At 44.2% G+C, this 26,179-nt stretch overlaps 1 protein-coding gene across 3 annotated transcripts in view; it reads right to left on the bottom strand.

The window, feature by feature from the left end:
* INTS14 (integrator complex subunit 14) overlaps positions 1 to 26,179 on the bottom strand; it is a 157,091-nt gene that overhangs the window by 100,750 nt on the left and 30,162 nt on the right. For all 3 annotated transcript variants that reach the window (XM_085644635.1, XM_085644634.1, XM_085644633.1), the window contains exons 5-6: positions 16,302 to 16,420; positions 1,196 to 1,338 (exon numbers count right to left, since the gene is read on the bottom strand). In XM_085644635.1, coding sequence (XP_085500761.1) covers positions 1,196 to 1,338; positions 16,302 to 16,420 — 262 coding nt within the window. The remainder of the gene's footprint in view (positions 1 to 1,195; positions 1,339 to 16,301; positions 16,421 to 26,179) is intronic.

Raw genomic sequence — 26,179 nt, 5'->3', positions numbered from 1 at the left:
AAATGGCCATTCAAATGCAGCCCGAAAAGGAAAAAAACACGAGGAAAAGATGCGTTATCTGGAAGTCCCTACTAGAAGCCTTGCCGAGCAGCGCATGCACTGGCTCAGTCGAGACCTAAAAAGGAAATCCGATGAAAAGCACTCAGTTTAAAAATTGAAGATCGAAGCTTAGCATTCGTGATGTGCCAAATTATGTAAACCAAACTGGCCGTGTGTAATTCAGGTTTGGCCAAATTATGTCAAAGGTCAACGTATGTTAGCTTTTTACACATATTCTAGGCTTTTTTAATTGATCAAACAGAAACTCAAGTTAAACATCTCCCAGCATAAACAATCTTCTGTGTAGGAAAACGAAACCTCTCTATCAGGCAACTCTTGAATGTTTTCTTTGTATGGAAGGAGACAGAAACCTTTTGTGAGAAAAGGCATTTTCCTGAGCAAGTTAGAAGCAAGTGATTTTTATCAACCGCCCTCACCTCTTCTTAATGAAGAAAACATTCTTTGGATGAAGGACACTATTGACATGCGATATCCTTAGTAATGGAAATGGTGCAGAGCTAATGTTGTTTTGCACATTACAATTCTAAATTTGAAAGGTTTTGCTTTTAGATACTGTGAGAAAGTAGATTATCTCATGTTTGAAAACATGAAGCAATCAACTAGCCGGTCTAGTGCAAAATTAAATACATCAACAAGCTAATCGGTATATGTTGCAAGAAAAATAGAAATAATTCACAACAAGTTAGTAAAAAAATAAAAATAAAAATATGCAGTTGCTCAGAATGTGTAGAAACATTCTAATTTATCAATAATTATCTAAGGAATGCAAAAAAAGTTATTTCCGCTAGTCATTGTAAGCTAGAGAAAGAGAAGAAGAAAGAAAAGCAGTGTTCAATTTTGGTTGCTTTAAACAGCTGCTCTGAGTCCTGACCTGCCTTTTACCTCGGCTGCTGGCTCAGGCAGCAGGCATTGTGATGTCAGGACTCGACTGCAATATCTTACTACAGCTGAATTCTGACGCCTTTTCTTTATAATCAACAACTGGGTGCGTCACAAGGAGCCGATACAATAATAAATTAGAGACAGGCTTTTATACAAGGATTGCAGAATCCCATGTATTGTATTTATATACATGGACTTCGGTTCACAGAGAAGGCTGTTCAGCAGCTTCTTCATAAACTCTATTCCTTATTACCTGTGTTGATTGATTTGGGGATCGGGTCTATTTCTTCGTCCACAGTGACTGTCTCAGGCCTGGGAAAGACTTGTACATCAGATGATAAGTGACCACAACGGAGAACAGCATGGAACGGAGTGTATGCCAGGTCGATCAATTTTCTAGGTGCAACCAGACAGAAACTGTAAGTTTTCACAACAGACAAAAGAAAACAAATAACATCTTCTCCGAACTAGTTCAATTGGGAGTTATTGAAAGACCCAGAAAAATGAAGACCTAGAAAGCCCCAGAACATTTCTGCATGAACATGTTTTGCTAATTAGAAAATTTAGAATGTTCAGCTCTCTTTAGAAACTGCACTAAGGAAGGTAGGGTTCCTGTAGCTCATAAAGAAATACTTTGTACAGCACTCCCCACAAACCCCAAGCACAAGAAAATAATCAAGTTTTTTTTTTTTTTTTTTTTTTTAATTCCTCATTTTCTTTTTATCAGTGATACTATAGGCACTCTGGGGACCATAGATTTTTTGCAGCTTCTCAAAGACAGAGTAACTCTTCCATATTCTTCAGTGTTTCCGTCACATGAATTAACATTGTGGGAGTCACAAACTATGGTATTATCCAGATTAGTTTTTAAGGCTCCTATACTATGAATACAGACTAAAGGGGTTTGCTCTACAAAACCTGGCATTCACCTTTGTACTCGCCAACCTACAATTGACTGCATGCACAGAAGCCCAGATGGTAGCCTTTAATACTTTGAAAGCAGTGATTGCCCTTGGCTATTAGCGGAGTTATTTCAACATCCCAGCCAGCTCCAAGTGAAGAAGTGCATTACTTAGCACAGCTTCCCAAAAATCATCTCTAGTGCCAACAGAAGCACTTTAAACAACAAACCGAATCAGATTAAAAAATAATAATAATCTCAGTGAAAATACTGCGGGTTGGATCCAAAGAAAGTCCTCTTCAGGAGGAAAGAGAAACTGGAGGAATCAGAGCAAAGATGTTTAGTTTCATAAAGCCTCAGTGAAAATATAAGTGCATCTAAGTCAATTCTAGAGGTGAATAATTTTTAACGAAGAAATAAATGTTCGCATTATAAAAGTAGTGCAACAAATGATGTATGTACCTTACAAAAGCTTAAGGCACAGACTACTACATAATGCAAAACGTCTATCTTCTCAAACAAAATATCGGAGTCAAACAATTTGGCACACACCATAGGAGACGAGTGGAAAAGGTTGGGAGGGCATTGAAATACAGTTGCACAGTGTTTTCACTCTAACTGATCAACAGAAATGTTTCCCAAACTAGAAAGAAGTATAAACCTTACCCCTTAACTCACTGAGCCACATACACATCCAACAGTTTTGACCACTAAAACTGCAACAATCTGGAAACTGCTCTAGTCATTTCATCCTCTCCACTTCCAGCTTGCTTCTATTCTAATGAAAAGCCATGAAATCTCTTGCCGCTGCTGGCAGAGAAAAATCACCAAAGGTATCGCCTCCACTTTCACCGGCATTCTAGCAAGAAGCAACAGGGATGTATCCAGTCCCTGGGAGAACAACTCGCTTTTCAATTGCTTGCAGTTAATCCTTCACATTAAGGTGAAGCACCTCAGGTTGGGAGCAATGGCAACTTTATTTAAAACAAAGATCAGTTTTGTCTTCTTCACTGCAACTTTAGTTAGCAACTCATCCCTGTTTGGGTTCACCACTTTCCACAATGACCACGCCCATCCTGGTATCCTTTTCCGATGGGCCTTTTATTAGGGTTTTGGAAACTTGTGATACAGTCACTGGAACGTCTCACGGCTCTCCCCCACTTAAAAGCACTTAGAAAAATACATTATACCTCAGTTCATCTTTGTATAACTAGGCATCCCATCACTCTCAATTGCTAGGCTCTCACCTCACTCTCTAGATAGTCCACCTTGACCGCCAAGGAAGTAAACGCAGATTAGGCACAGTCTTCAAACATATTTTCATTCAGAGATCCCACCCCTCCCTCACTCTTGTCTATGCAGCCAATGCACTTCTGCTGTGGCACTGTGTGGTGTTCTGCAGGCCCCACAGGTCCAATGCCCCCAAACTCCAAATGCACCTTGCAGATCTCTCCCCAACTCCACTTTTAATTCGGTCTTCATATTACAGAGGGCCAGAATCCAGCCTGTTGTACATCTCTGTCATGTCTTCTCAGCTCTTCCTCACTGCTCTCCTCGGTGACACCCAAGGCAATATACTAGCCTGATTTTGCCGGGCTCTCTGGATTTTCTATGGTTAGTGCCACCCGATGAGAACAGATTCACAAGATTAGAGTCATCCAGTATCATCATCTTGTGTATGTTTAAGCGGAGACTTTATTTGCTTGCACAAATCTTAAACCCTTAAAAGAAGCGAACAGTCATAAGGGCAAAGTAGAAACATCAAAGGGATGATCTGCAATCAGAGACTCGCAACCTTGAAAATACCCTTAGCAATACTCAGTAATCCATGACAAAATAAACAGCAGATTTATATTTACTCCACAGACACACTCTGGCAGTGCTGAACCCCTTCGAAATAACTTGCTGAAGGTTTGCCTTGTGTTCACATGAACACCACATTAGGAGGGAATGAGGATATTAATTAGTAAAGCTATTCCAAGTCTAAACAGTCTTACAAATTAAGATCCAAGCTGGGCTTGATATTGCTGCCTGGGGAGTAAGTCTTGCCTGAAAAGATTTTAAAGACTTGACCCTCCAGATGATCTCTAGGAGGATGAAAGGATCAAGGTCCCATCAGCTGGGAGTCTAATCCCAAATGTAAGAGGGGATGCCTGGACTGCATATATCACTGGCAGAAACTCGAAGGAAAACTGGGCAAAAGAAGAAAGTAGCCAAATATTGTGGAGCACAATTTCACACTATGGTGTGGAAATTCTATAATCAAGTACACTTGCTTAGAACACGGTGAGTACACTGGCATAGCACCACTCGATGTAAATGCAGAAGAAATCGGATTTAAGGGCTTGGATGCCAGGTGGTGATCTATCTCAGCAGAAATAAACCTAGAAAGCACAGACGTTTACATCCGCGAACAACCATTTACTTGCATTTCAGCCACAATGCAATCTCTGTATCCTCTGTCCAATGTTAGCTGGCTTAAAGCACAATGGGCTGAATAAAACAATTTTGCAACTCACAGAGCAAGAGTTTCAGATTTTTCAAAAAACTTTAAATAAAAAAAGGCACATGTATTAGCAACAATTAAGGCACCTACACAAAAGTAAGAAATTGGGACAAAATGTTCGGAAACATCAAAATTGAGGAAAATGTAGACTCACAGGATTGCGAAAGAATCAGTTGGGAGTTGTAGCCAGCCAGAGTTCTGAATAGCCAGGAAGAGTTTGGACATGACAACCATGAACCAGAAGGTTCAATAAAAAAAAAAAAAAAACATAAAAGCTAGAGAGAATTACCTTCCTTTTTTTATGCTAATAATATTCAGAATTTCTAAACTTTATGAGCCCTGAATAGATCAAAACATTTTCTCAAAGTGATCTTTTATTTAACAAGCATGTTGTACCCTGAATCCTAAAATACTTTTGTTGGGTGGGGGAGAGGGGTCGTAAGGCATGCTTTTCAGGAAGCTACAGAAAGGTATGTTACACAAGACACAAGTTATGACTGAACACTTTTTTCTTTGGCGGCCATGAATCTTTAGGCATCGTCCGGTCTTCTGTGTCCAGGTGACTTACAGGAATAGAAGAAGCCTTCTTTTAGATGTATTTTATGAGATGCACAAGGATAGAACCACTAACAAATACTGAAATCTGTCACAGCAAAAGGGCCCTTAATTTCTGAATTGGGTATATGTGCGTATTCCTTTTTTGGGCCTATATTATGAAGCACTACTACTTTTCTGAGACTGAAACCTCAGATTGTACAGGCCTAAGGAAGAAGTGAATTTATAATCCCCAGTCTCATTTCTCCTACCCACCTTGCTATACAGTCTTCATCTTATCTCTAGGACACTGTGTTGCATGGAAGAGTTTAGTCTCCATAGCCAGAGGAATCTTTGCTTTGTTAAGTGCTCTGTTACTGCTTCAGTAAATGATGATACATACGCTACATACATTGCTCCAGAACTGCAACAAACTAGATACCTGTACATTGCTGATCGTACAATCAGTAGATGGTATTGCATCCTCTTTGAATTAACTATTCTGAGTAAGGCACTTCTAAAATTATGTATGGCTTTACCTTTCACTAGTTATTTGTGGCATTTGCCATATCTTTCTGGTCATAGATCATGTAATGACAATTCTGCTACACGGAAATACCTTTACTGAGAACAAGCAGAGGAGGCAGTAAGATACAGGCAGGTAAATTCCAGTAGTGCACAAGAGGCAAGTCAACTTTAATTCTAGAACTGTGAGTTGTGCTCAAACTAAGAGGATCAGGAGATTGACATGAAAATGTCTGCTCAAGGAACGGACAGAAAATCATTCAAAATGTCGTCTGTAGTACATGAAAAAGACAATAAATCAGTTTGAATATACCTAGGGTAGAAAATGAGAGTAATAGTATGAAAACAAGCATAAACCTAGCCCGAATGAAGGATGTATTGTGTTAGGGATAGTTTGCTGAAAGTAAATATTTACTGTATATTCTTTAACAACCAGATTGGTTGCATTACTGAAACCTCACTGAATGAGCATTTCCCAGAACTACTACGGTCACTGTTTACCGTCACAATAATTATTGCTTACCTTGGTCATGAGCATGCGGTTTCTTTTTTCAACCAACTGCTAGAAGTTTTGGGGCCAGGCCAGATTCACTTTGGCAAAAACTATTACTGTTCGGGTTTTAATCTTCTTCTAGAATCAATTGCTTAGTTCAAGACACTGCCAATGGATTGCATAAGTGTCATTGAGTACTTTATTATGAATCTGCTTTTTGAAGAATTCACTCATCAAAAGGGCCATACACTACAAAAACAAGGCTGGATTCTCTACCCCTCCTAAACAGGTCAAGATCATAGACATTTCTCCAACCTCATTTGTAATCATACACCCACCAGATTAGCTTCACCCAGCCTAATTATTCCTCAGTGGCCTTGGGCAAGATTAATCTTACGGCTGCTCACGAGACCCTAGAACTTCACTATAAGTGTAGAGCTCTTTTGAGGCCCCTCTCAAACCGGCTCAAGCTAAGGTTTGCAGGCCACATAATGCCTGATCTGCTGAAGCAGTGAAAACAGAACAGCTCCACACCTGCCAACAGTAGCGGAGATGGTGGAAATACTACCATTTGGAAGTGTCCCTTAGCTCTAGAGAATGGCAAAGAAGCTAATGAAAGCTCGTTGTATAGAAGGCCAAGTGTGGCAATGTTTGTGGTGGTCTCTCTTTAGCAGATAACATTTCGAGGAAGTTGTTTAAAGCAGTTTAGTCCTTCAAGAAGCCTTAGTTCTGGAGCAACTGATTATCTGCCTCTCAAAGCTCATGCCATGTGTTAGCCACTTTTTTTATATTCGTTTCAAAAGCGGATCAGCAGGCCATTGAGCCGGGCCAGTAGCCTTTGAATTCTTTATCCCCTGATTTCGAATAGACATATCCCTCTCCCCACCCACCCCCAAGTGTAGCAATGAGTTTTGGCAATTTCTCCCCAAAGTTAAATCAGGCGCAAGCAGTGGAAAGAAATTAATCAAAATAACAAGGATTCAGTACTTGGTCCATGATCCATTGAAAGGAGAAGCAAACTAAGAGAAAGGTAAACTGGCATGCATTGACCAATCAGGAGCCAGCAAATAAGAGTGACAATGGAGCCATTTGATGGTAAGCAATGGGTGGGTACAGCTCAGTATTTTTACGGCCATGGAGAAGCATGATTTTGTGGTTTCCAGGTATGCAGTGGCATTACATTATTTTCAATGAATGTTGTGAATATTTAATAGCACACTAATGCTTAGCCTGGAAAGCATTGTTAATTCTTAGATTCTGTCTGTGTCTTTCCTAACGTACAGTAATATTTAGCTGTGTAGTGCTCATCTTGCTATGTGTTCAGCTATTTAGGGTTGCTTAGGCTTCTCAAAAATATTGTTTTTATCCTGTTCGCACTTGCATACTTTTCACTAGCCTTCACTGCTGTGTACTTGTAGTGGTTTCCTGTTGCCTCTGATTTAACATGTTTGGGCCTTTTGACAGTAGTGTGTAGTGTATGCACTGCAATCAAGGGCCACAAGCTGAGTGCGCACTGTGATTCAACATTGCAAAAGGGATTAATTTCTCATTGGATTAAGGCGCAGTCTCAAACTCACAGAAAATTTGTCAGATGGCACCTATCTTTAAAAACAAAATCCAAATGCGAGGAAAGGTTCGGAACCAGCTCTCATCCTACCTATCAAGTAGACATCAATCGGTAAAAAGAAGGACCCAGCAAAAAGTAGTATGTAGAGTCTCATAGGGATTAATATCGGCTCCAACGCTATACAATCTTTATATGGAGACTTGAAGTCTTATCTTGAAAGATTTTGGTGTCTCATGCAAAAATACATATGGGTCACACAAATATATCCAAAGACATCAATGACAGAAGACACAGCCATCCTGAGACTGCGTATCCCTACCTACTTCATTCATGGATACTGAAAATCGTTCTTTTGCTGAATCCTCAAAATAAAGAATTCCTTCTCAAATACACCAATCAGAAAGACAAATTGACCATTAACTAATAAAGTAACAGAATCTAGAATGTTCCTCACCATCTCCTACTGCTCAGCTTAATTCTCGATCTTCACTCAATATTCTGCTCTCATGTGCATACTTCATATCAACAAAATGGCAAAAGCAGCCAATTTTCATCTCCATTCACTAAAGAAATATCAGCCACCTCACTCCATCGGAAAATCTAAAAAAATTTGTTCACTCGCTTTTCATGATTAGGCTGGACTTTGGAAATGCCATGTTTGTTGCAGTGCCCCAATCATACGAAATACCTCTCAAAACCATCCTTCACTCAGCGGCACGACTAAGGAACTTTGCAAAAAAATATGATCACATTACCACCACTGTCAAAGACCTAGGTTGGCTCCCAATCCAAGACATAATTTAATTAAAATTGAGCTGCTTGGTACACACCGCCATCTAAGAGCAAAGTGTGCCCTACCTACCCAATATTCTGTCAATCTCTGGTGACTCAAGGGAACTGAGAAGTAGAGAAAAGCTTTTCCAGGAAATACTCACTTCGAAGACCACATTAGCCCACTGAAAATCCTTTGATGGAACGATTAACACAGCATTAAACTCTACCACCTAGCCAATGAAAGTTAACTTCTGTCATCACCTACAGGAGCCTGTTCAGACAATTTTAATGTTACCATTTTGTCCTTGATTTAATCTCTATTTTATGCATCTGGAACTACTCCATCTCAAATACTTAAAGCAAACTTCTACCCCGGCCCTTCGTTAAATACTCCCAAACTTCTTTTCTCGCCACCCGGCTGAACTGCGAATCTAACCTTCTGTCTACCACTCCAAACATCATAGCTCATCTCTCCACCCAAAATGTTTTCTGTGAAAAGTTTCACTATAAAGCAGCACTTATAGCTCATATTTAAATGTAAAGCATCCTAATATCTAATGGTCCAGGTGCCCTATACTTTTTTTAACCAAATAAGTAGTGGTTTTAGTATGACGTAGTGGTCAGAACCCTGTATGCTTTTAATCAAGACTTTAGCTCCCAATGTAAGCTTGAACAATCAGTCACTTTTCTATGTAAGGTTGTCTCTAGAAATAGAGGAGAGAGCTGATGAACAAAGAGAATAACCACAAGGTCACCAGGTGAGTTGATTCTAGCTTAGTAATGCTTTCAATCCCTAGTTAACAGGATGTGAAGGTTAAGTGGGCAGCATCATGCCCATATTGAGGGAGTAAAATATTAGGGTCATTTTTGTTATGCTTTTTTTATTAACCATAAAAGTAGAGTCTATTTTGTGGGGAAGGAGGGAACTGATACATATAACATTCATCCCTCGCTTAAAGGCCCATATTGCAATTTTCTGCCAGTGCAAATGCTTCCTCCTTAAACACGCTATTGAATTATGGGACCTCATTACAACCCACCAACCGGACATTTGCTTTCTCACCGAAACCTGGCTTATCCGTCTGCCTCACCCAGTATCTCTACAGCCATTCCTGCAAATTACAGTTTGATAAAACTAGATAGGGAGAATAAAAAAGGGGGTGGAGTTGCTATTGCTTTCCGCGACCCAGTTAAAGTCACTTCAATAGATACTCTTCGTTAAGACTGGGTAGAGCTCTGCATCTTTAACCTGGAAACTCAGACTGTAGAATCATGGAAGGGTGCCTTAGTATATTGCCGCCCACCCCCAGTGCAAAACAAAAAAAAAAGACGTCTGTTAAATTATGGCTGATTGTCTGTCCCCCCACGTAGATGCTTCCAAACAATTCCTTCTAGTAGGAGATTTCAACTTGCACACGAAACTAGTTTCAGATCAAGAAACAAAACTATGCTCTCCGATTTGGAGAGATTAGGGCTCGCTCAGAAAATGATTGGCCCTACACACACTGCCGGGCATACTTTAGATCTAATTTTCACCAATGCCCTGGACCTTCAGGTGGATTCCCCCTCTCCTCTAATCTGGTCAGACCAATATATTAAAAGCGTTCAGAGCCCTATCAAAGAGGCATAGTCCGGTGGGAAGAACTAATCCCTTAAAAAGATATGGTCACGGAAGAAAACCGCCAATTCCTCATTAATTAATTTAATTTAATTTAATAGCGATTTCTAAAGCGCCTGGTGACCCAAGGGCATCCCCGCGCTGTGAATTTGCAATCCTGTTGAGGGGAAGGGGGGGGGGGGGGGGGGAGGGGAGAGGTACTCGTATGGGAACACTATTGAGGGAATAGGTGTGTTTTAAGTTTCTTGCGGAAAGCCCGGTAATTAGGTTCAAGTCTGAGGGTTCGTGGAAGGGCGTTCCATCCAGCAGCCGCCTGTACGGAGAATTGTCGTCCTCCTGTGCGAGTCTTTTTAAATCTAGGTATGCTGGCCAGGTTCTCATTCTGAGATCGTAGAGATCTGGTTGTTGTGTAGGGGGTAATTATTTTTCTGAGAATCTCGGGGCCAGTACCGTTGATCAGCTTATGTGTTGTGCACATCGCTTTGAATTGCACCCTTTGGCGCACAGGGAGCCAGTGCAGAGCTTTGAGGGCCGGCTTGGCGGACACTCTGGAGGGGAGGTTGGTGAGAAGGCGTGCCGCTGCGTTCTGTGTCCGCTGAAGTTTTGTTAGGGTGGCCTCAGGAGCTCCTAGGTAGACCATATTACTATAGTCCAGGCGGGACAGTACCAGTCCCTGGATGAGTAGTTTCCTAGAGTTAGGTGGCAGTAGGGGGAGAATCTTGCGGGTTGTGCGTAGGAGCCCGAAGCAGGTGCCTGAAGTTTTCGCTGCTTGTGTCTTCATAGACAACTCGGGTTCGAGCCACACGCCGAGTGTTTTGATTTCACGCTTTGGGGATGGGATTTCCCCGAATACGTCAGGCCAGAGTGCTGGGGGGATGGTCGTCCATTGTTTCCCTAGGAGCATGACCTCCGTCTTTGACCCATTGAGTTTTAATGATGAATTATTTATCCAGTTATGAATCCCTGTAAGACAATTGGTTAGGTTTTCTGGGTGGTCTATCAGTTGGGACAGGGAGACGACCAGCTGAGTGTCGTCAGCATAATTTACCATTTTTATATTAAATGGTGTCACCACGTCCTCAAGGGGGGCCATATACGCGTTGAAAAGCGTTGGACTCAGGGAGGAGCCCTGAGGGACACCGCTTGTGAGAGGAAGGATGGATGAGTGGTGATTGTTGTCCCATACTTGCAATGTGCGCCCTGTCAGGAATGACTCAATCCAACTGTGTGCCGTCCCGGTTAATCCTGCATCCGCCAGTCTATGAAGAAGCACACGATGGTTGACTGTGTCGAATGCTGCGCTTAGATCCAGGAGGATCACTGCCACTGATCCTCCTGAATCTAGTATGCGCCTTGCTTCTTCAATGACGGCGAGGAGTGCGGTGTCTGTGCCATGGTCCGGGCGAAATCCAGTTTGAGATTGCCTGAGTATTTTGTTAGTCTCAAAGAACTGAGATAATTGAGCATTTACCAGTTTCTCAGCTACTTTGCTGATACCCGGGAGCAGTGATATTGGTCGATAATTCGCCAAGTCTGCTGGATCTAGCTGGGGTTTTTTTTTTAAGTGCTTTTACAGCAGCACTCTTCCAGCTATCAGGGACAGATCCGTGGGCGAGCGAACTGTTAATAAGTTCTGTGACGGTGGGCACGATGACCGAGGCTACGGTTTTAAGGAACCTGATCGGTGCTGGGTCCAGAGGTGAACCGCTTTTCATTTTCATCAGTGTTCTTTCCACCTCTAAGCAAGTTACTGGCCGAAATGTCGGCAGTGCGGGGCGCGGATTGCTTTTGGCCTGGTCGAGAGATAATCGGCTTTCCATGTGACTGGTGGGGTCGGGGGGTGGGAGAGACGCCAGGATTCTTATGATTTTATCGTTAAAGTAGTTAGCTAGTTCATTGCAACGGTCAACTTTAGGGGTGGTGGAGGTGGTAGAAATGGGGACTTTGAGCAGTTCCTTTACAATTAAGAAGGATTCCCTGGCTGAATTGGATGATTCTTGTATCCTTGTGTCATAGTGTGAGGCTTTGGCTTGTCTGATGGCCTCTTTGTAATGTCTGACTGTGATCTGGTATGCCTCTTTATTGGCGTGCTGCCAATTTCTTCTCCAAAGCCGTTCGGCTTTTTTACAGTTTTTGCGGAGTATTCGGAGATCCGTAGTATACCATGGGGCTGACCCAGGTTTACCGTTTTTGTTTTCCCTAGTTCTGAATGGGAGTACTGAGTCCAGGGAGGAGGTAATCCATTCTCTGTATTGTTTGTCGGCAGTAACCGGGTCTTCCGCGTGTGCCGGGGTCGTCCTTTCTAGGGTTTTGGCCCATTCTTCCGTGGGGAGTCTAGACCAGGTCCTGTCTCTGCTATAGGTGGGCGGAGTTTGGGGTTTCCTGAAAATTCCAGGAAGTTGGCAGGAGACTAAAAAGTGGTCTGTCCAGGGCAGGGGAAGGGCCTCCTTCGGTAGTATTGATGGCGAACTAGTGAAAACAGGGTCCAGTAGATGACCCTTGATATGGGTGGCTCCGGAGTTGAGTAGGCGGATGTCAAGTGTCGCCAGATCTAAGATCAGATCGTTAGCTACAGGGTCTGCCGGGTCTTCAAGATGGATGTTCAGGTCACCTACTATCATAAAATGTGATAGGGAGTGAGCCTGAGTTGTGACTGAATCTAGGAGGGAACCAATGAAGGAACCTGGGAGGCCAGGAGGGCGGTACACAAGTATTCCCGTAAGGGAGTTGGTTGGGTTTATTTTAATGGTAAAGTGGAGACTTTCTGAGTCCAAAATCTGCGCGTCACTGGTTTTACAGTGGAGATAGTCTCGGTGGATGATGGCGACACCACCGCCTCTTCCTAAAGGGCGGGGGAGGGACTGAATCAGGTATCCCGGTGGAGTTGCTAGTGCCATATCTGATTGTGAGTGTGGGGCAAGCCATGTTTCCGTGAGAAAAAGGATATCTATCTCCAGGTCTTCTATGAGGTGGTTCACCTGTGTCGCATGTTTAGGGAGTGAGCGACAGTTTAGTGAGGCGAGGTTGAGGGCGGCGGGCTTGTGAGGTTTCGTAGGTAATGTGAGCTGGGCTGGCTTACATAGTGGGCAGCGAGTGAAAGGTCCATTTAGATCATGCAAGTAATCGCAGGAAGTGGATGAGGGTCTGAGACTTAGTAGCTCTCTACGTGAGTAGCTTACTTTAGTGTAGAATGTTTTAGGCAGGGGTTCTGGCCCTAGGCCCGGTCGTGCGCGGACGGGCGCAGACGGGCTTGCCTTAGGCGCGCAAACGGCGCTCGTCTGCTGCGCTGGTATGGCCGGCACATTTGTAGTCCTTAGGGGTGGGCGTGGCCTCGCAGTGGGCGTGGCTTAGGCCTTGGGCGTTCCCTGTCTCAGCGCGGACCGCTGTCTCAGGGAAGAGGAAGGAGGGCTGTGTCAGCGCGTGGTGTGAGCGCTTAAACAGGTGAGCTCCTTGTTTTAAAAATACAAATTAAACAGAGTGACAAGTTTTAAAATTCAATGTCATGAGCACAGTCCTCCGGCTTCCGCCTCAGAGGATAATTACAAATAATGAAGGGCGCTTCGTAATCAAGCGTTTTTGTAGTCCTTGGGGGTGGGCGTGGCCTCGCAGTGGGCGTGGCTTAGGCCTTGGGCGTTCCCTGTCTCAGCGCGGACCGCTGTCTCAGGGAAGAGGAAGGAGGGCTGTGTCAGCGCGTGGTGTGAGCGCTTAAACAGGTGAGCTCCTTGTTTTAAAAATACAATTCCCTTCCCTCTTTCCAACCCATTATGTCATTAAATCCTCTGACATAAATAATGCCATCACAAACTTCCAGGAGACAATCTCTCAGACACGAAACGCAGTTGCTCCCTTCAAGCTTAACTGCTTCAACTCCACCAAGAGCATTCCCCTTGGTTTTCTGAAGATCTAAAACAGGAGAAAATAGCCTATAGGAAACTGGAGAGAAGGTGGCACACCTACAAATCCCTCTTTGACAAAACCACCTATAAATCAGCACTACACAGCGATCATAAAAGCTCATAGCAGTCAGGAAGTTACGTATTATCAATAGAATTGACAACGACTGGAATTCAGCAAAAGAACTAGTTAAAGTTTTAAATGCTTGAATGAGTCCACGACCTGTATATCTTCAATCCCCGCCTCCCAGGAACTTTGCGACATCCTGGTAGACCATTTTGAAGACAAAAGTTGCAACCATCTATAAAAAGCTCTCACAGCCCTTCACTAACCGTATCCGCCATTTCACACCCCCCTTAATAAATCTCTCCATCTCTCTGGAGCACTTCAAACCAATCACGTTGGAACCCATCACATTGGAAAAAGCTCTGAATACGATGAACAAAATTAAATCAGGCTTCCCCTCTGACCTCTCCCCGTCCATATTTTGGTGACACTTGCACCCATGCGGTTTCCTACCATCAAAGCACAGTTAACTTTCCTTTAATCACTTTCTCGCTTGGAAAACGGCACAAGTTATGCCCATCTTGAAAACATCCAACACGGACTGTCTGAAACTCAAACTATAGGCCCATATCACTTCTCCCCTATCTAAGCAAAAGATTAGAAAGCTTAGTAAACCAACAACTCTCCCACTACTTAGAAATAGATGCCATTCCAGACCCCTCCCATTCAGGCTTCAGAGCCTCACACAGTACAGAAATCGCATTGATGGCCTTGATGATGGTTTTCCAGCAATGCTGGTGTCATTCGACATATCCGGAGCTTTCAACACCATCTCACATTCCACACGGCCCAGAGACTTTCAGAGAATGGTGTCGGTGGGGAGGCCCCAAGATGTTTCAGGACTTCCTCAGCAATCGTACCCAGTTATGTCAATAGACAAAGGGGTACCACAGGGCTCTTCACTGAACCCCAGGCTTTTAAATATATATATTGCCCTACTAGCTCAGGTGGGAAGACCCTGCAGCCTGGATGTCATCTCATATGCAGACGACACACAATTATTCATCTCCATGGGGCCAAACCCAGAATCCACAAAATTCCAATTCAGAGAATGTATGAAGAAAGTGGCATCCTCAATGTCCCAAAATTGCTTGCAACTTAACAGCAACAAAACTGAGATTCTACTGTTCGGCAAGGCCCATGCACGCTGGTCGGACGACTGGTGGTCGTCCGTACTCAGTACCACACCACAACTTGAAAAGATGGTAAAGAATCTAGGCATATTAATAGACGATAACCTCACAATGAGACAGCAGGTAGGCTCTACATGCGGCACCTGTTTTGGAATAATGCGCATACTTCGAAAAGCATTTCAGTGGTAACCTCTTCACACCAGAAGAACTCTCACCCAGGCTCTTGTCATTATCAAAGCTTCAGGTGATTCAAAACACTGCTGTACCCCTAGTCTGCAAAACGTACCCCCCGATCTCCCTCAGAGTCCACTTTAAAATCTCTTCATTGGCTACCAATCAGGAAACGTGCCATCTTCAAGCTCCTCTGCCTGGTACACAAATCCCTATCGGGCAAGGACCCTGTATATCTTTAAAACAAACTTCACCCCCTATCTCCCCACGAGAAATCTGAGATCAAAAGACCAACTATTGCTCTGCTCCCACGGTATTCGTGTAGCCAAAATATGTCTGTCAATATTTCTCCCATCTTGGCCCACATCATTGGAACAGATTACCCTTACACATCCGTGCTTGTCCCAATTTCACCCGCTTCAAACCGCTTCTCAAAACCTGGCTCTTTTAAAATTTATTTTACCTTTCTTCCCTCCCTTTACTTAGGTTGCGCTGCAGCACAAAGATACCCCTTCGAGGGTGATTCGTTGCACTATACTAAGAGTATGTAGCATAACATAACACCTGAATTAAATCCTCTTTTCTAGATGAGATAAAACCTGTTACAATCCTTCCCACAGCCCTAATAATAAATGTATCCAGGAGCAGAAGAGTACTCCTTATACCTGCAAATCATGCCTCTTCTATAGGAAATACCTCTGAACACAAGGGAGTGATGGGCATGTATCCAGGATTGTTGGAAAAAAGCAACATAAACGTGAACACCAACAGCTTGGAAGCCATATCCTGTTGCTAGCAATGCAGAACCTTACCCTAACCTGCCGTGACTAAAGAACAATATTCATTCCCATCTTAACGGATCTACAAAAATCAGAAAATTAAAATAGACACCAAACCCAAACTGTATGCTTAATTATTAAGAAAAGACTCAGAGGAGCAGGAGATCTTGCCAAGTCATAGGTTCACAGCCTAACATTTAACAGCACTTATCAATAGATTTCTCATTTCACAATCAAACCCTGTTTTAGTGCCATGCATAGTTAAAATACCAACAGTAAGAGATTTAACACGGAGTAGCCATTTTAAAAGAGTACTCCACGAGTAATGCAGTTTGTGAGGGCCATCCTTCACAGTCACGTTGAAACAGCGTCTAACAGAAACACTGGAAGGTACTCACCCAAACATGGACTGCACATTTTTCAAACACAGTGGTCCATCGATGGTGAAAATCTGACCTTCCCCATTGTTCAAGTCTATGAGACGTTCCAGACAGTCCAAGGCATCAGTGCTCTGGAGCTGCAGGTGAACCAAAAGCACAGGTTACAAACCTTAAAGTACACAGAAGAGGTATTAAAATACTTAAAGCATATTCATAACACTGTTGAAAGTAAGATACCCAAATTGGAATTCTTGGATAGCAACTCAATAAAAACTATTGGCTTATGACTGCTTTAGAACTCCTTCTAGAAGACAGCTTGCTGAAAGTGCCAGGGGGTGGGAAGAGCCGAGTAAGACCAGGAGAAATCTAGAGAGGGGGAGGGGATACAGAGAGACAGACAGGAAGAAAGTGCATCAAAGGAGAAGTCTATTAATGCCAATTCTTGTTCTATACCTTCTCTTTGCAATCTCAACTGTGGATCAGACCTACAAGCCGTGAGTGGGTAAATAGATGGCTTATTGAACAGTACTGCTCATTGAAAAATCAGTTGAGGACAACGGTGTGGAGTTGATATAATTATTGCATCAGTTTGGGTTTTAGCACATGGATTTCCATAGACTTAAATGAATTACAGCTTGCCACTGTGCACATAGCTTATTACAATATATAAACTACTGCAATACTATAATAAAATGTGTATGTGTTTATTTTATTTTTTTAATTCTAGGAATGTTACTACATCCAAATCGTATTCATTTGCCTCCTGTGCATGGTGAAATGTAAGGCATCACAGGAAATGCCTTTTCACAGAATTTTTTTTTTTTTTTTTTACACATTAATTAAAATGGCCATGGGAGATTTTCCATTGTCTAGTTTTATTGCACTGCCCAATGTCACGAGCAAAATCTTGGCAGTAATAATCTTGGTACAGACAGATCAGTGAATCAGGACAAGCAAATTTTAATCTGCTAGTCAAGTCTACCTCATTACACCTAATCCAGGGCTGGACGGGCCTTTTATTCCACCTGGTATTTTCCCGGTAGGCTGGAGCCCTTTGTGGCCAGCGTTAAAAGCCCCAGGCGGTTCCTGGTGCCACTGTCACTTTCCCCATCTCCCGGAGGTTATTTGCATAGGGAGGCAATCTGAGAGTGAGGAGAGAGAAAGAGAGGGAGAATGAATGGATGGATGGATATGAAGAGCGATTCCAGAAAGGCGAGCTGATTTGAGCATTTTTTGCCATGGGTTCCCAAGTCCGGCGCTGACCTAATCACAGTTTTATATTAGTCCCACGTTGCCCAGAAATTTCAAATGTTGACAGGCTGTAGTCTTGATGCTCAGTGACTAATAGGTAACGTTTGACAAATTAGACAGGAACAATCCCGGGTGCAAGCTTTTGATCTTGGGCTTAGACTTAACCTTCTTTGATGTGATTATGATCAAAAAGAGAAGTTCTAGAAGTAGATTAGTGTAAAATTAGGATAAAATAGCCACTGCATTAATGAAATATCATTAACATCATATGGCTTACAGCAGACACTAAACTCAAAATAGTTCATGAAAATAAATATATATATATATTTAACATCTGACCGTACCTGGGGTCCATATGGTTAAAGCAGTTCCTATGGCAACGTTTATAATGAAGAGGCTGGCTGCTTTTGTCTATTAAGAACAAACAATAGTTCTACCACTGTTTGCCCTGCACAAGGCTTATTATACAATTGTGCCAATCAGAACTCGAGCATGAAAAGTTGTTGCTCGAAGAGAGTACTGGGACTCGAGCATATCCCCAATTATAGCTGTTTGCGAGCAACATGTACCTAAGTCCCGTTGATTTAATGGCAGAGGGGTTATTAACCTCACTGAAGTGTGATATTCAGGGAGGAGTGTTATACCAGGCTATTACCAAGACAACATTAAAAAAAAAATCTTTGCAAGGTCTAAAAGACTGGTGGACTTACTAGCAAAAATCCAGGAACACTTTTGTTTTTAGCTTTTAAAAAAATCCCAAAAACAGAGTGGGGAAGCAGGCTGATTTGGAATCAAAAATCTTCACTACAGTCGTTGGTTCAAACGTGCATGCTTAGACATGACATAACCTGCAAGTTGCTCTTTTTGTCTGGCTTGCTTTATTTAGATTTTGGAATATTACAAGATTTGAAATATTGAGCTGCATCAGGAAGCAGAAAAGAAGAGAACAGTTCGTATGCATGTACAGTAGAATAATTAGGCCTAGACATTCTTTTTGGTTTCCCAATGCTAAATGTCTCAAGGATTCGTTTTTCTGAAATCTATCAATTAGTCTCCAGACCAGTCAGAAGGACCTAAATCATTTGGCTTTGGGAGGACTTGTAGAGACAATCTAAATGGGATTTTGTGCTACAATATCCCAGTGGATGCACAAAAGAATAGGTATAACAATTAAAGAAGTGGCATTAAAATATTGTTTTACACTAAAGCATTACTAAGCGAAATAATACAAATGGGTATGGCTGAATTCACAAAATAAGAGTAAATTTAATTTAGTGCAGGTGTGCACCAACACATTCCAACATTTTACTAATGTTTGCACATCTCCGAGCTGTGTGTGTATGTATCCTACTAGTTTTGGAACTTACGTGCAACTATATATTCTAATTACATACATTTCAGGTGTACACCTGTTGCATAGCATCGGCGTCAATAGGAGTAGGCAAATCCAATTCATGCATTTTAAATGGTTTACTCAGTTTACTTTTTAATGAAAAATCAACTTTTGTTCTTGCTAGAAATTCTGGAGTAAGATTCCCACATTAGACATTACTTATTATGCACCTGTTCAGCTATGAGACACTTTAGATGTCACGACACACATAAAAATAATGGGATACAACATCTCTGGTATTCTTCTTAAATTTGAGGGTCCTCTTGCAGTGACTGCTGCCTTCGGAACAGCAACTTCACATAAACATGAATTTGTTCAAACCATGAAAGGAACAATTACATTGAAGTGCATTTTTTTTTGCCTGAAGCAGACAAGGTACTTCCCTTAGTCCATCAATTTTTTATGTTTCCATAAACCTCAGTAAAAGTTCACCTCTTTAAATGACTGAATATAGCAATTGAAGACTGAGAGCTGATCAGTTACCTTTTAAAAAGTGTCACTTGAGGAACAGCACCCAGTGTTGCATTTAAATGTTAATTTTGTTCTGCTACAGACAAATGCGTTATAAAATCTGCAAATCATGCATCAAATGATGGATTAGGTGGGGGCGTGGCCAAGATGGCAACTGCATCAGACGTGCTCCTGTGAGCTCCATCTAGGGCCAATCAAACATCCTTCATCATCCGTCTGATTTGGCCTGAAATCGCCCATCACAAATTGGGGGAAGTTCCTGGAGTTGCCCCCATACTGAGCATACTGTTGAGGAAAGTAAAACAAATGGAAGCAAGCATTTGCAATGCAATAGGTCTCGCATTTGCGAGAGTTTAAGCTACTGACATTGTAAATGACAATGCCTTTGATTTATCCGTTTTGATAATTCACACATAAATAAAAGGCATTGTCATTTAACAATGCCAATAGCTCAAACTCTTGTAAATGCAACACCTATTTAATTTCAAAGAAGCGGCTGCCATTGTCCCGAGCTGCTTGGGAAGTGAAAGCCCGCTGAACATTGCAGGAAAGCATGCTGTGCCTGCAGTAGGGGAAACTCATTAAAGAAAATAGCACTTACAGACCAAATAAAACATACCGTGTAACAGAAGGAAAAGGGCCAGTCCTCATGGGAGGTTACTAAGGAGGGACTAACAAGCCTATTAATGAATCAGAAGCCAGCATTTACGAAGGACCATGACACAAGCCAATGGAAAAAATGGGCGGAGAGTGGGTAGGCCTCCAAGTCAATACTCAAATACAGCATACGACCTAAAAAAGGGAACGAGGGACAAGGCTGTAAGCGGACTCCAGGGGCCATGGGCCCTCGTGGCTGGAACAGGCGGCCTGTCTGGGAGGAGGCGGGCTGAAGTGGGTCCCCAGGCTGCACTGCTTCAGCGTCAAGGACTTGAGCCGGGTGCTCCCCCCTGCGGGACTCCTGAATCCTCAGTGTGGCTTGGGGCCAAAGAGCGATAGGACCACCACAGTGCTGGGTTGTTCCAGAGGGGAGGCTCCCTGGAGCACTACAGCGGCCTGTGTGGTGCGGGGGAGACAGTAAGCACTGTGCCACGGCATTGGTCGCAAGGAGGACGAAGGAGCCGGAGAGGGGGGGGGGGTGGGGTGGAAGAGTCCCATATTGTGACTGGCTGCCCTGGAGCCCCGCCGTGCCCTCAAGTCGAAAGGGTGACAACCGGGGCTAGTGCCGCGTGCGCCCCCACTCATGAGTCTCCTGAACCTTCGGCGTGCTGTGGGGACGAGGGGCGATTGGACCATGGTGGTACTGGGCTGCCTCCGAGCAGAGGGATGGTCCGCTTCAGCACTGCAATGACCCGAGAGGTGCATGGAAGCCAGTAAACCAGACAACGTAGCATTGGCCGTGGGGAGGACGAAGGAGCCGGTCAGAGACTCGCACTCCGACTGACTGCCCTGGGGACACCCCAGTGACAGGGGCCCTGCAACGATAGGGCGTCAACAGCATCCTGACCATGCCTGCCCTTCTAGTACTGCCCCCAATCGTTGGGGCCTTGGAGGGAAGTCCTCGGGCCTGTCTTTCTCCAGCCGTGGACTGCTGCACCAAGAGAACCTGGAAGTAAGCCCATACAGGCTGTTTCATGCATTACCATTAGAGGGGTGACAAGGATGGCCTTATCTGGTGCGATCCTCACTTCCCCCAGATAAGTGGACACAGGGACTGGCCCATGGACTCCTGGGGCCCTGTTGGTGAGGCCCAGCTTTATTATCTGGGACTATATCCCTGCTCTGCACGGCCGGCCGCTTTCTCACTGCCGTGTAACCAGGCCACGTGCTTGTGCTGTTGACCTGCAAGCGGGTTAGAGACCTTGGGGGGAGGGGGGGTTCTGAATCAGTCCGTTCCACTTTATTGCCGAGCTGTGCTTGCTGGGTGACTTGAGGATAACCAGAGGCTTACTAGACCCACTTCGAGAGAGATCATAGCCCACCCCCGCGCAGACTCTGACCACTGAGGGCGACATGATGGTAAGGCTCAAAACTGCCAAGGGTCAGATCCTAGTGAGCCTAGCAATTTCCCCTGATCAGAACCTGGGTGCTCAGGGCCACATAGGCGCAACCCTCCGCAGCCATTCCACTCAATTTGAAATGGGGTTTCAACCATCCTCAACACAAAAACCATTATGGATGCAGAGAGTGACACCATCTCACTCGATGTCAACCTGCTCTGAGCGAATCACTGAAAGCTAGCGGAGAGAGTGGATGAGGCCGAATTGTCTTTGACCTCCATGCAACTCACGCTGCAGACCCTAAAGTCCCTGACCTCACAGTGGAGGTGCAACAACAACGCAACACCTATACCGCGGTTAAGCCAATGGAGGTCAACTCTCTCCATCGACTACCAGAAAACGGCGAGAGCTGCTCAAGTCAGAACAATGTACACTTTCTTGGTTTGCCCGAACGCTCCGAAGGGCCGAATGTGGAACTATTTTTCGTTGAGGGGCTTATTAAAACTGTACTGGATTGTAGAGTCCCAAAACTCTTCTCCGCAGAGTGGGCACATTGTATACCAGGTAGACCACCAGCTCCAGGAGCTCGCCCATGTCCTGTTATTGCAGGTTTTCTGAATTATAGGGACGGAGATTTGATACTGCAACTGTTTCGATCCAAAGTCCCTGGGAGGTACAAGAGTGAAAATATTCCAGCTTACTCTGACTTCACAGTGGCAGTGCAACAACAATTTAAACAAGAAGGTTATGCTGTTCATTTGAAATTAGTGACAAAATACAGGGAATTATGAACCAACCTGACCGCTGAGGTTCAAAGTTAGGAATCCATTGTATTGGATTATAATGCCCTCACACACCCTGTTGGGTGTCATGCTTCATCATCGGGCTGCTCCTCGTCGGGTCGGCTGTGCAATATCAGACAGGCTCCCTATAGTAGGGGCACTTTATCGGAGATCTTTTTACAACAGCCGTTAGGTGAAGTGCGGGTGGGGGGCCTTGTGTGTGTAGATGTGTATTAATGTTGGAAGTGAATGTAAAATAGGGTTGGGAGTACCTAAGAAAACAACTTTAATCAAGGGGTCTCCTACCCTACGTAAAAACAAAACTATAAGGCGCAAGGCTGAGGTAATGTCTCAGATTGTGGGGCGCTTATAAGTGGTAGGTCAACATGTTTCTCGCCAAAATGAGTAATCTGCAGGCGATTCGTAAGGACCAAGAGGGGTGAACTATCTACAACTAAAACTCAAATGGTGTTGTGGCTACACACTCACATCAACCATAGGACTAAATCGTCTGATACCTGGTAGTGCTGGAACTACCTGTGGAGAGAGAATGCATCACATGGGTCAATGTAGTACAGTTGCAATAAGTGAATTCTCTCATATTCTGTGTGTAAAGCTGTCTCTCAGCAAGTCATGGTGAACATCGAACAGTTAAAAAACCATTAAAAACCAGGGTGCCACACGGTGAATACATCAGGTGAGCAAGCATTGAATTTCACCTAATGTGGCACACATGGAAGTAGCAGAGAGAGAAAGGGACTTACCCAGGGTTATGAACTAGCCAGGCATCACAGTACCCGGTAGGTAATAAACGAGGGGTTCCTCATGTACTAGGATAAAACAAGGGAGAGGAAACAATGGACACAACATTAAATGCATGAGTATACACAACCACATGCTCACTGGCGACCTCCTATTCCCGGTCATGTGTGGTCAGGAAAAACCTCAACTGTAAGGACATGTTTTATCAACGGCCAAGTCACAGGGGAAGTGATACGTGCAGAATCAAGTAGGATCAAGTAGGCGTTGTGTATGGTAACACAGAACACACCCTGTCTCAGTGTGTCAGGAGGCTATGGTACACAAGAGTTGCACCACAAACTAGCAAGCAAGAATTCTTATGAGCACAAAAGTATTGTGATTTATTATATAGAAGCATGCTGGCTAATACTGGCACTGGTGGTGAAGCATTGCTTACTGTGTTTGTTCGCTATAGTATGAGCTTGATTAACAAACAGAGCGGCAGTGTAGTGATCCGGTAACAATGCAACACATTGGTCAGTTATGGGGTAACAGCGCCTAAAAACTGGTGAATCCCATTGCAGTCTGTCCACGGTTATAGCGGGACTCCAAGGATCGTACGTAGTATTTGGGAACACGTGGTATTCTCAACTGGGGGGGGGGGGAGCGGGAGAGCATCAATGTGCAGGCCCCATGTGTCGATTAAAATATGTTTACCATAGCTCCACTCACTTTTTTCTGTTCACCTGAGGATGTGCTTCATGCCAAGGGACTAGTGAAAGTCACTAGTGGCGACCAACCATCTGGTTAATAACTAACACCTCAACCGCGATGCAAGTGGTGGAAGAGACTTGGAAAATATCCCACTTTGAAGCAGGTCGCCAAGGAACAGGCGTGAGCAGTGGTGGAGGCATACCATCTTGGTAAAAACCCCTTTGAACTGCTGCGACAAATGCAGCAAATGGACACAAACTCAAATGAGAGTAGCTCCAGGAGGCATCGATCAGGAGTCCGGAACTAATGCCCAGACTGGCAGATGAGATACTATGAAGAACTAGGAGATTCTAGGGACCCCTATTAGTGGCTGAATCGTCCTGAGTTGTCTGCTGCTCCTTTTGGGTCTAGGCCGGATACTGCAGGCACCACACCCGGAGAACTGCAGCCCTATGTGTGCCATGCCCCGGAGGCTTTCAATGCGGACTTTGTTGTATGGTTAATTTTCTTGTTCTTGCTGTAGTCAATCGCTTACATAATGCAGGGGGGGGGGGACACGCAGTCTTACTGGCGTTGGTGGGGATGGGATTATGATATTTCTTTTTCTTTCACCCTCACTTTAAGTTTGTTTCTTTTAACTTCCTGTTCACATGTGGAATCACCTGTTCGCACTTGGAGGGTGGGTGGGCGGGCACTGCTGGACATGGCCTACTCATGTACATTGGGTGGCTGCTCACTGCTCCCCATATCTGGTCCAGGCATAGATGCCACGGGGGACAGGATGGTGCTGCTTACACACACAATAACACATAGGCACTTCAACTATCCCCAGATATAAGCTAATGACATGGAATGTGAGAGATATGGCCGGCCCGGCCAAGCGATATAAAATACATACATATATGAAGCGTTGCCATGCACACAACACAATACTAAAAAAAACAATCTCACACAAGAGGAATTAGGCAAAGTGCAAGCGAAGTAGAGGAGGCAAGAATATGGCACTCTTTCCTCAAGTTATGCAAGGCAGGGTGCTGGTATGGATAGCCCCAGGGTTTCCGAACATGGTAGATTTCCAGAAGATTGATGATGAGGGTATATATGTGATTCTAGAAAGTCACCTAGATGGTATGCCACTCACGGTGGTGGGCGTTTAGGCCCCAAACTTTAATCAGTAGCCCTTCTTCGATACCCTGACTCTGGCACCGGATGTGGAAAGAGACTGTTCTGTCCCTCCCCTCCGCTGGGCCACTGGTGTTCGAGCACCACAGCACTTTCAGAAATGAATGGTTTGCAATCTCCTACATGACGTGTGACACCTGAACCACCCCAATGAAAGCGAGTATTTCATTTATTCCCAGGTCCACGCCATCCATACTAGACTGGACCTCTTCCTCTGCAATGACTCACTGGGCGGGCGGATTATGGAAGCGGAGTATCTGGCACGCACACTGTGTGATTACTGCCTGCTGCTGGCGACACTCCAATGGGGGAAGACCAAGCCCTAGGACACCCACCTGGAGGCTCCAAACGGAGGCCCTCTTAGACTATCCCTATCGGAAGGCTCTGTCGACACAGATCACTGATTATTTTGAATCAAATTAGGATACTGTATTGACTTGAGCACTGGAGCATGACAGTGACGTGGGGGATCTGCAGGGTTTTGACCGAAGAGATGCTCACACTTGAACAAGAGATGCAAACACTAGAAACTGAAGTGGCCCACAGACCTACTGTCTTAGAACGCCTGGGTTCTTTACGTAAGGACAACAGAGAATTGGAGTTGCGATTGGGGAAACCAGACTATAGACGTCACCTTGCCCTCTTGCATGCAGAAGGGGAACAACTGGTATGGGAAGATCAACATTGCCCACCGATAGGGGCCATTCAACTGACAGATGGCGCGGTGTTAAATACACAAGCTGCCATTAATGCTGCTAGTATGGAGTATTATCGCTCTCTGTATACAGCAGTGAATGTTCCCGCTCTAGCATGTATACAGGGCTTTTTGAAAGATCTGCTTTTTCCCCACTTAATGCCCCTGCTGCATGCTGATTTGAGGCCCCCTTCAGCCGGAGGAGATTCTGATGGCTATAGGCCAAATTGTCAGGAACAAAACCCTGGGAATATATGGGCTCCTGTAAGAAAGTGCCCTCTTTTTGCATGGTTGCCCCCACTTTTTTGCTAAACTGCTGATGTACTTTGACTGAGTGTGCCCTGGGCTCCTGCCAAACAGGTACCCAGGGACTATGTTCTTTACCTAAACTGCATTAAAAACAAAACCCAATTGGCACTCTTTGTCCACATGTCAGTCCCTTATAAATGGTACCACAGGTACCAAGGACACTGTGGCCAGGGAAGACCTGTAAGGGCTGCAGCACTTATTGTGCCACCCTTAGAGGCCCTGTACCTTTACACACACACACTGCCATCGCCGGCAGCGTGTTTTGGTGAAGAACAAAGTGAAGAGTCAACATGGCACACATCCCTGTATGCCATTCCTACAACTCACTGCCCTGGCATAGGTCAGCCACCCCTCAAGCTAGG

The sequence above is a fragment of the Triturus cristatus genome, chromosome 3_1, assembly GCF_964204655.1.
Source record: "Triturus cristatus chromosome 3_1, aTriCri1.1, whole genome shotgun sequence".
In the NCBI taxonomy this organism is placed as follows: domain Eukaryota; kingdom Metazoa; phylum Chordata; class Amphibia; order Caudata; family Salamandridae; genus Triturus; species Triturus cristatus.
Note: the sequence above shows the minus strand (reverse complement) of the source record. Positions and strands in the feature narration are given on the sequence as shown.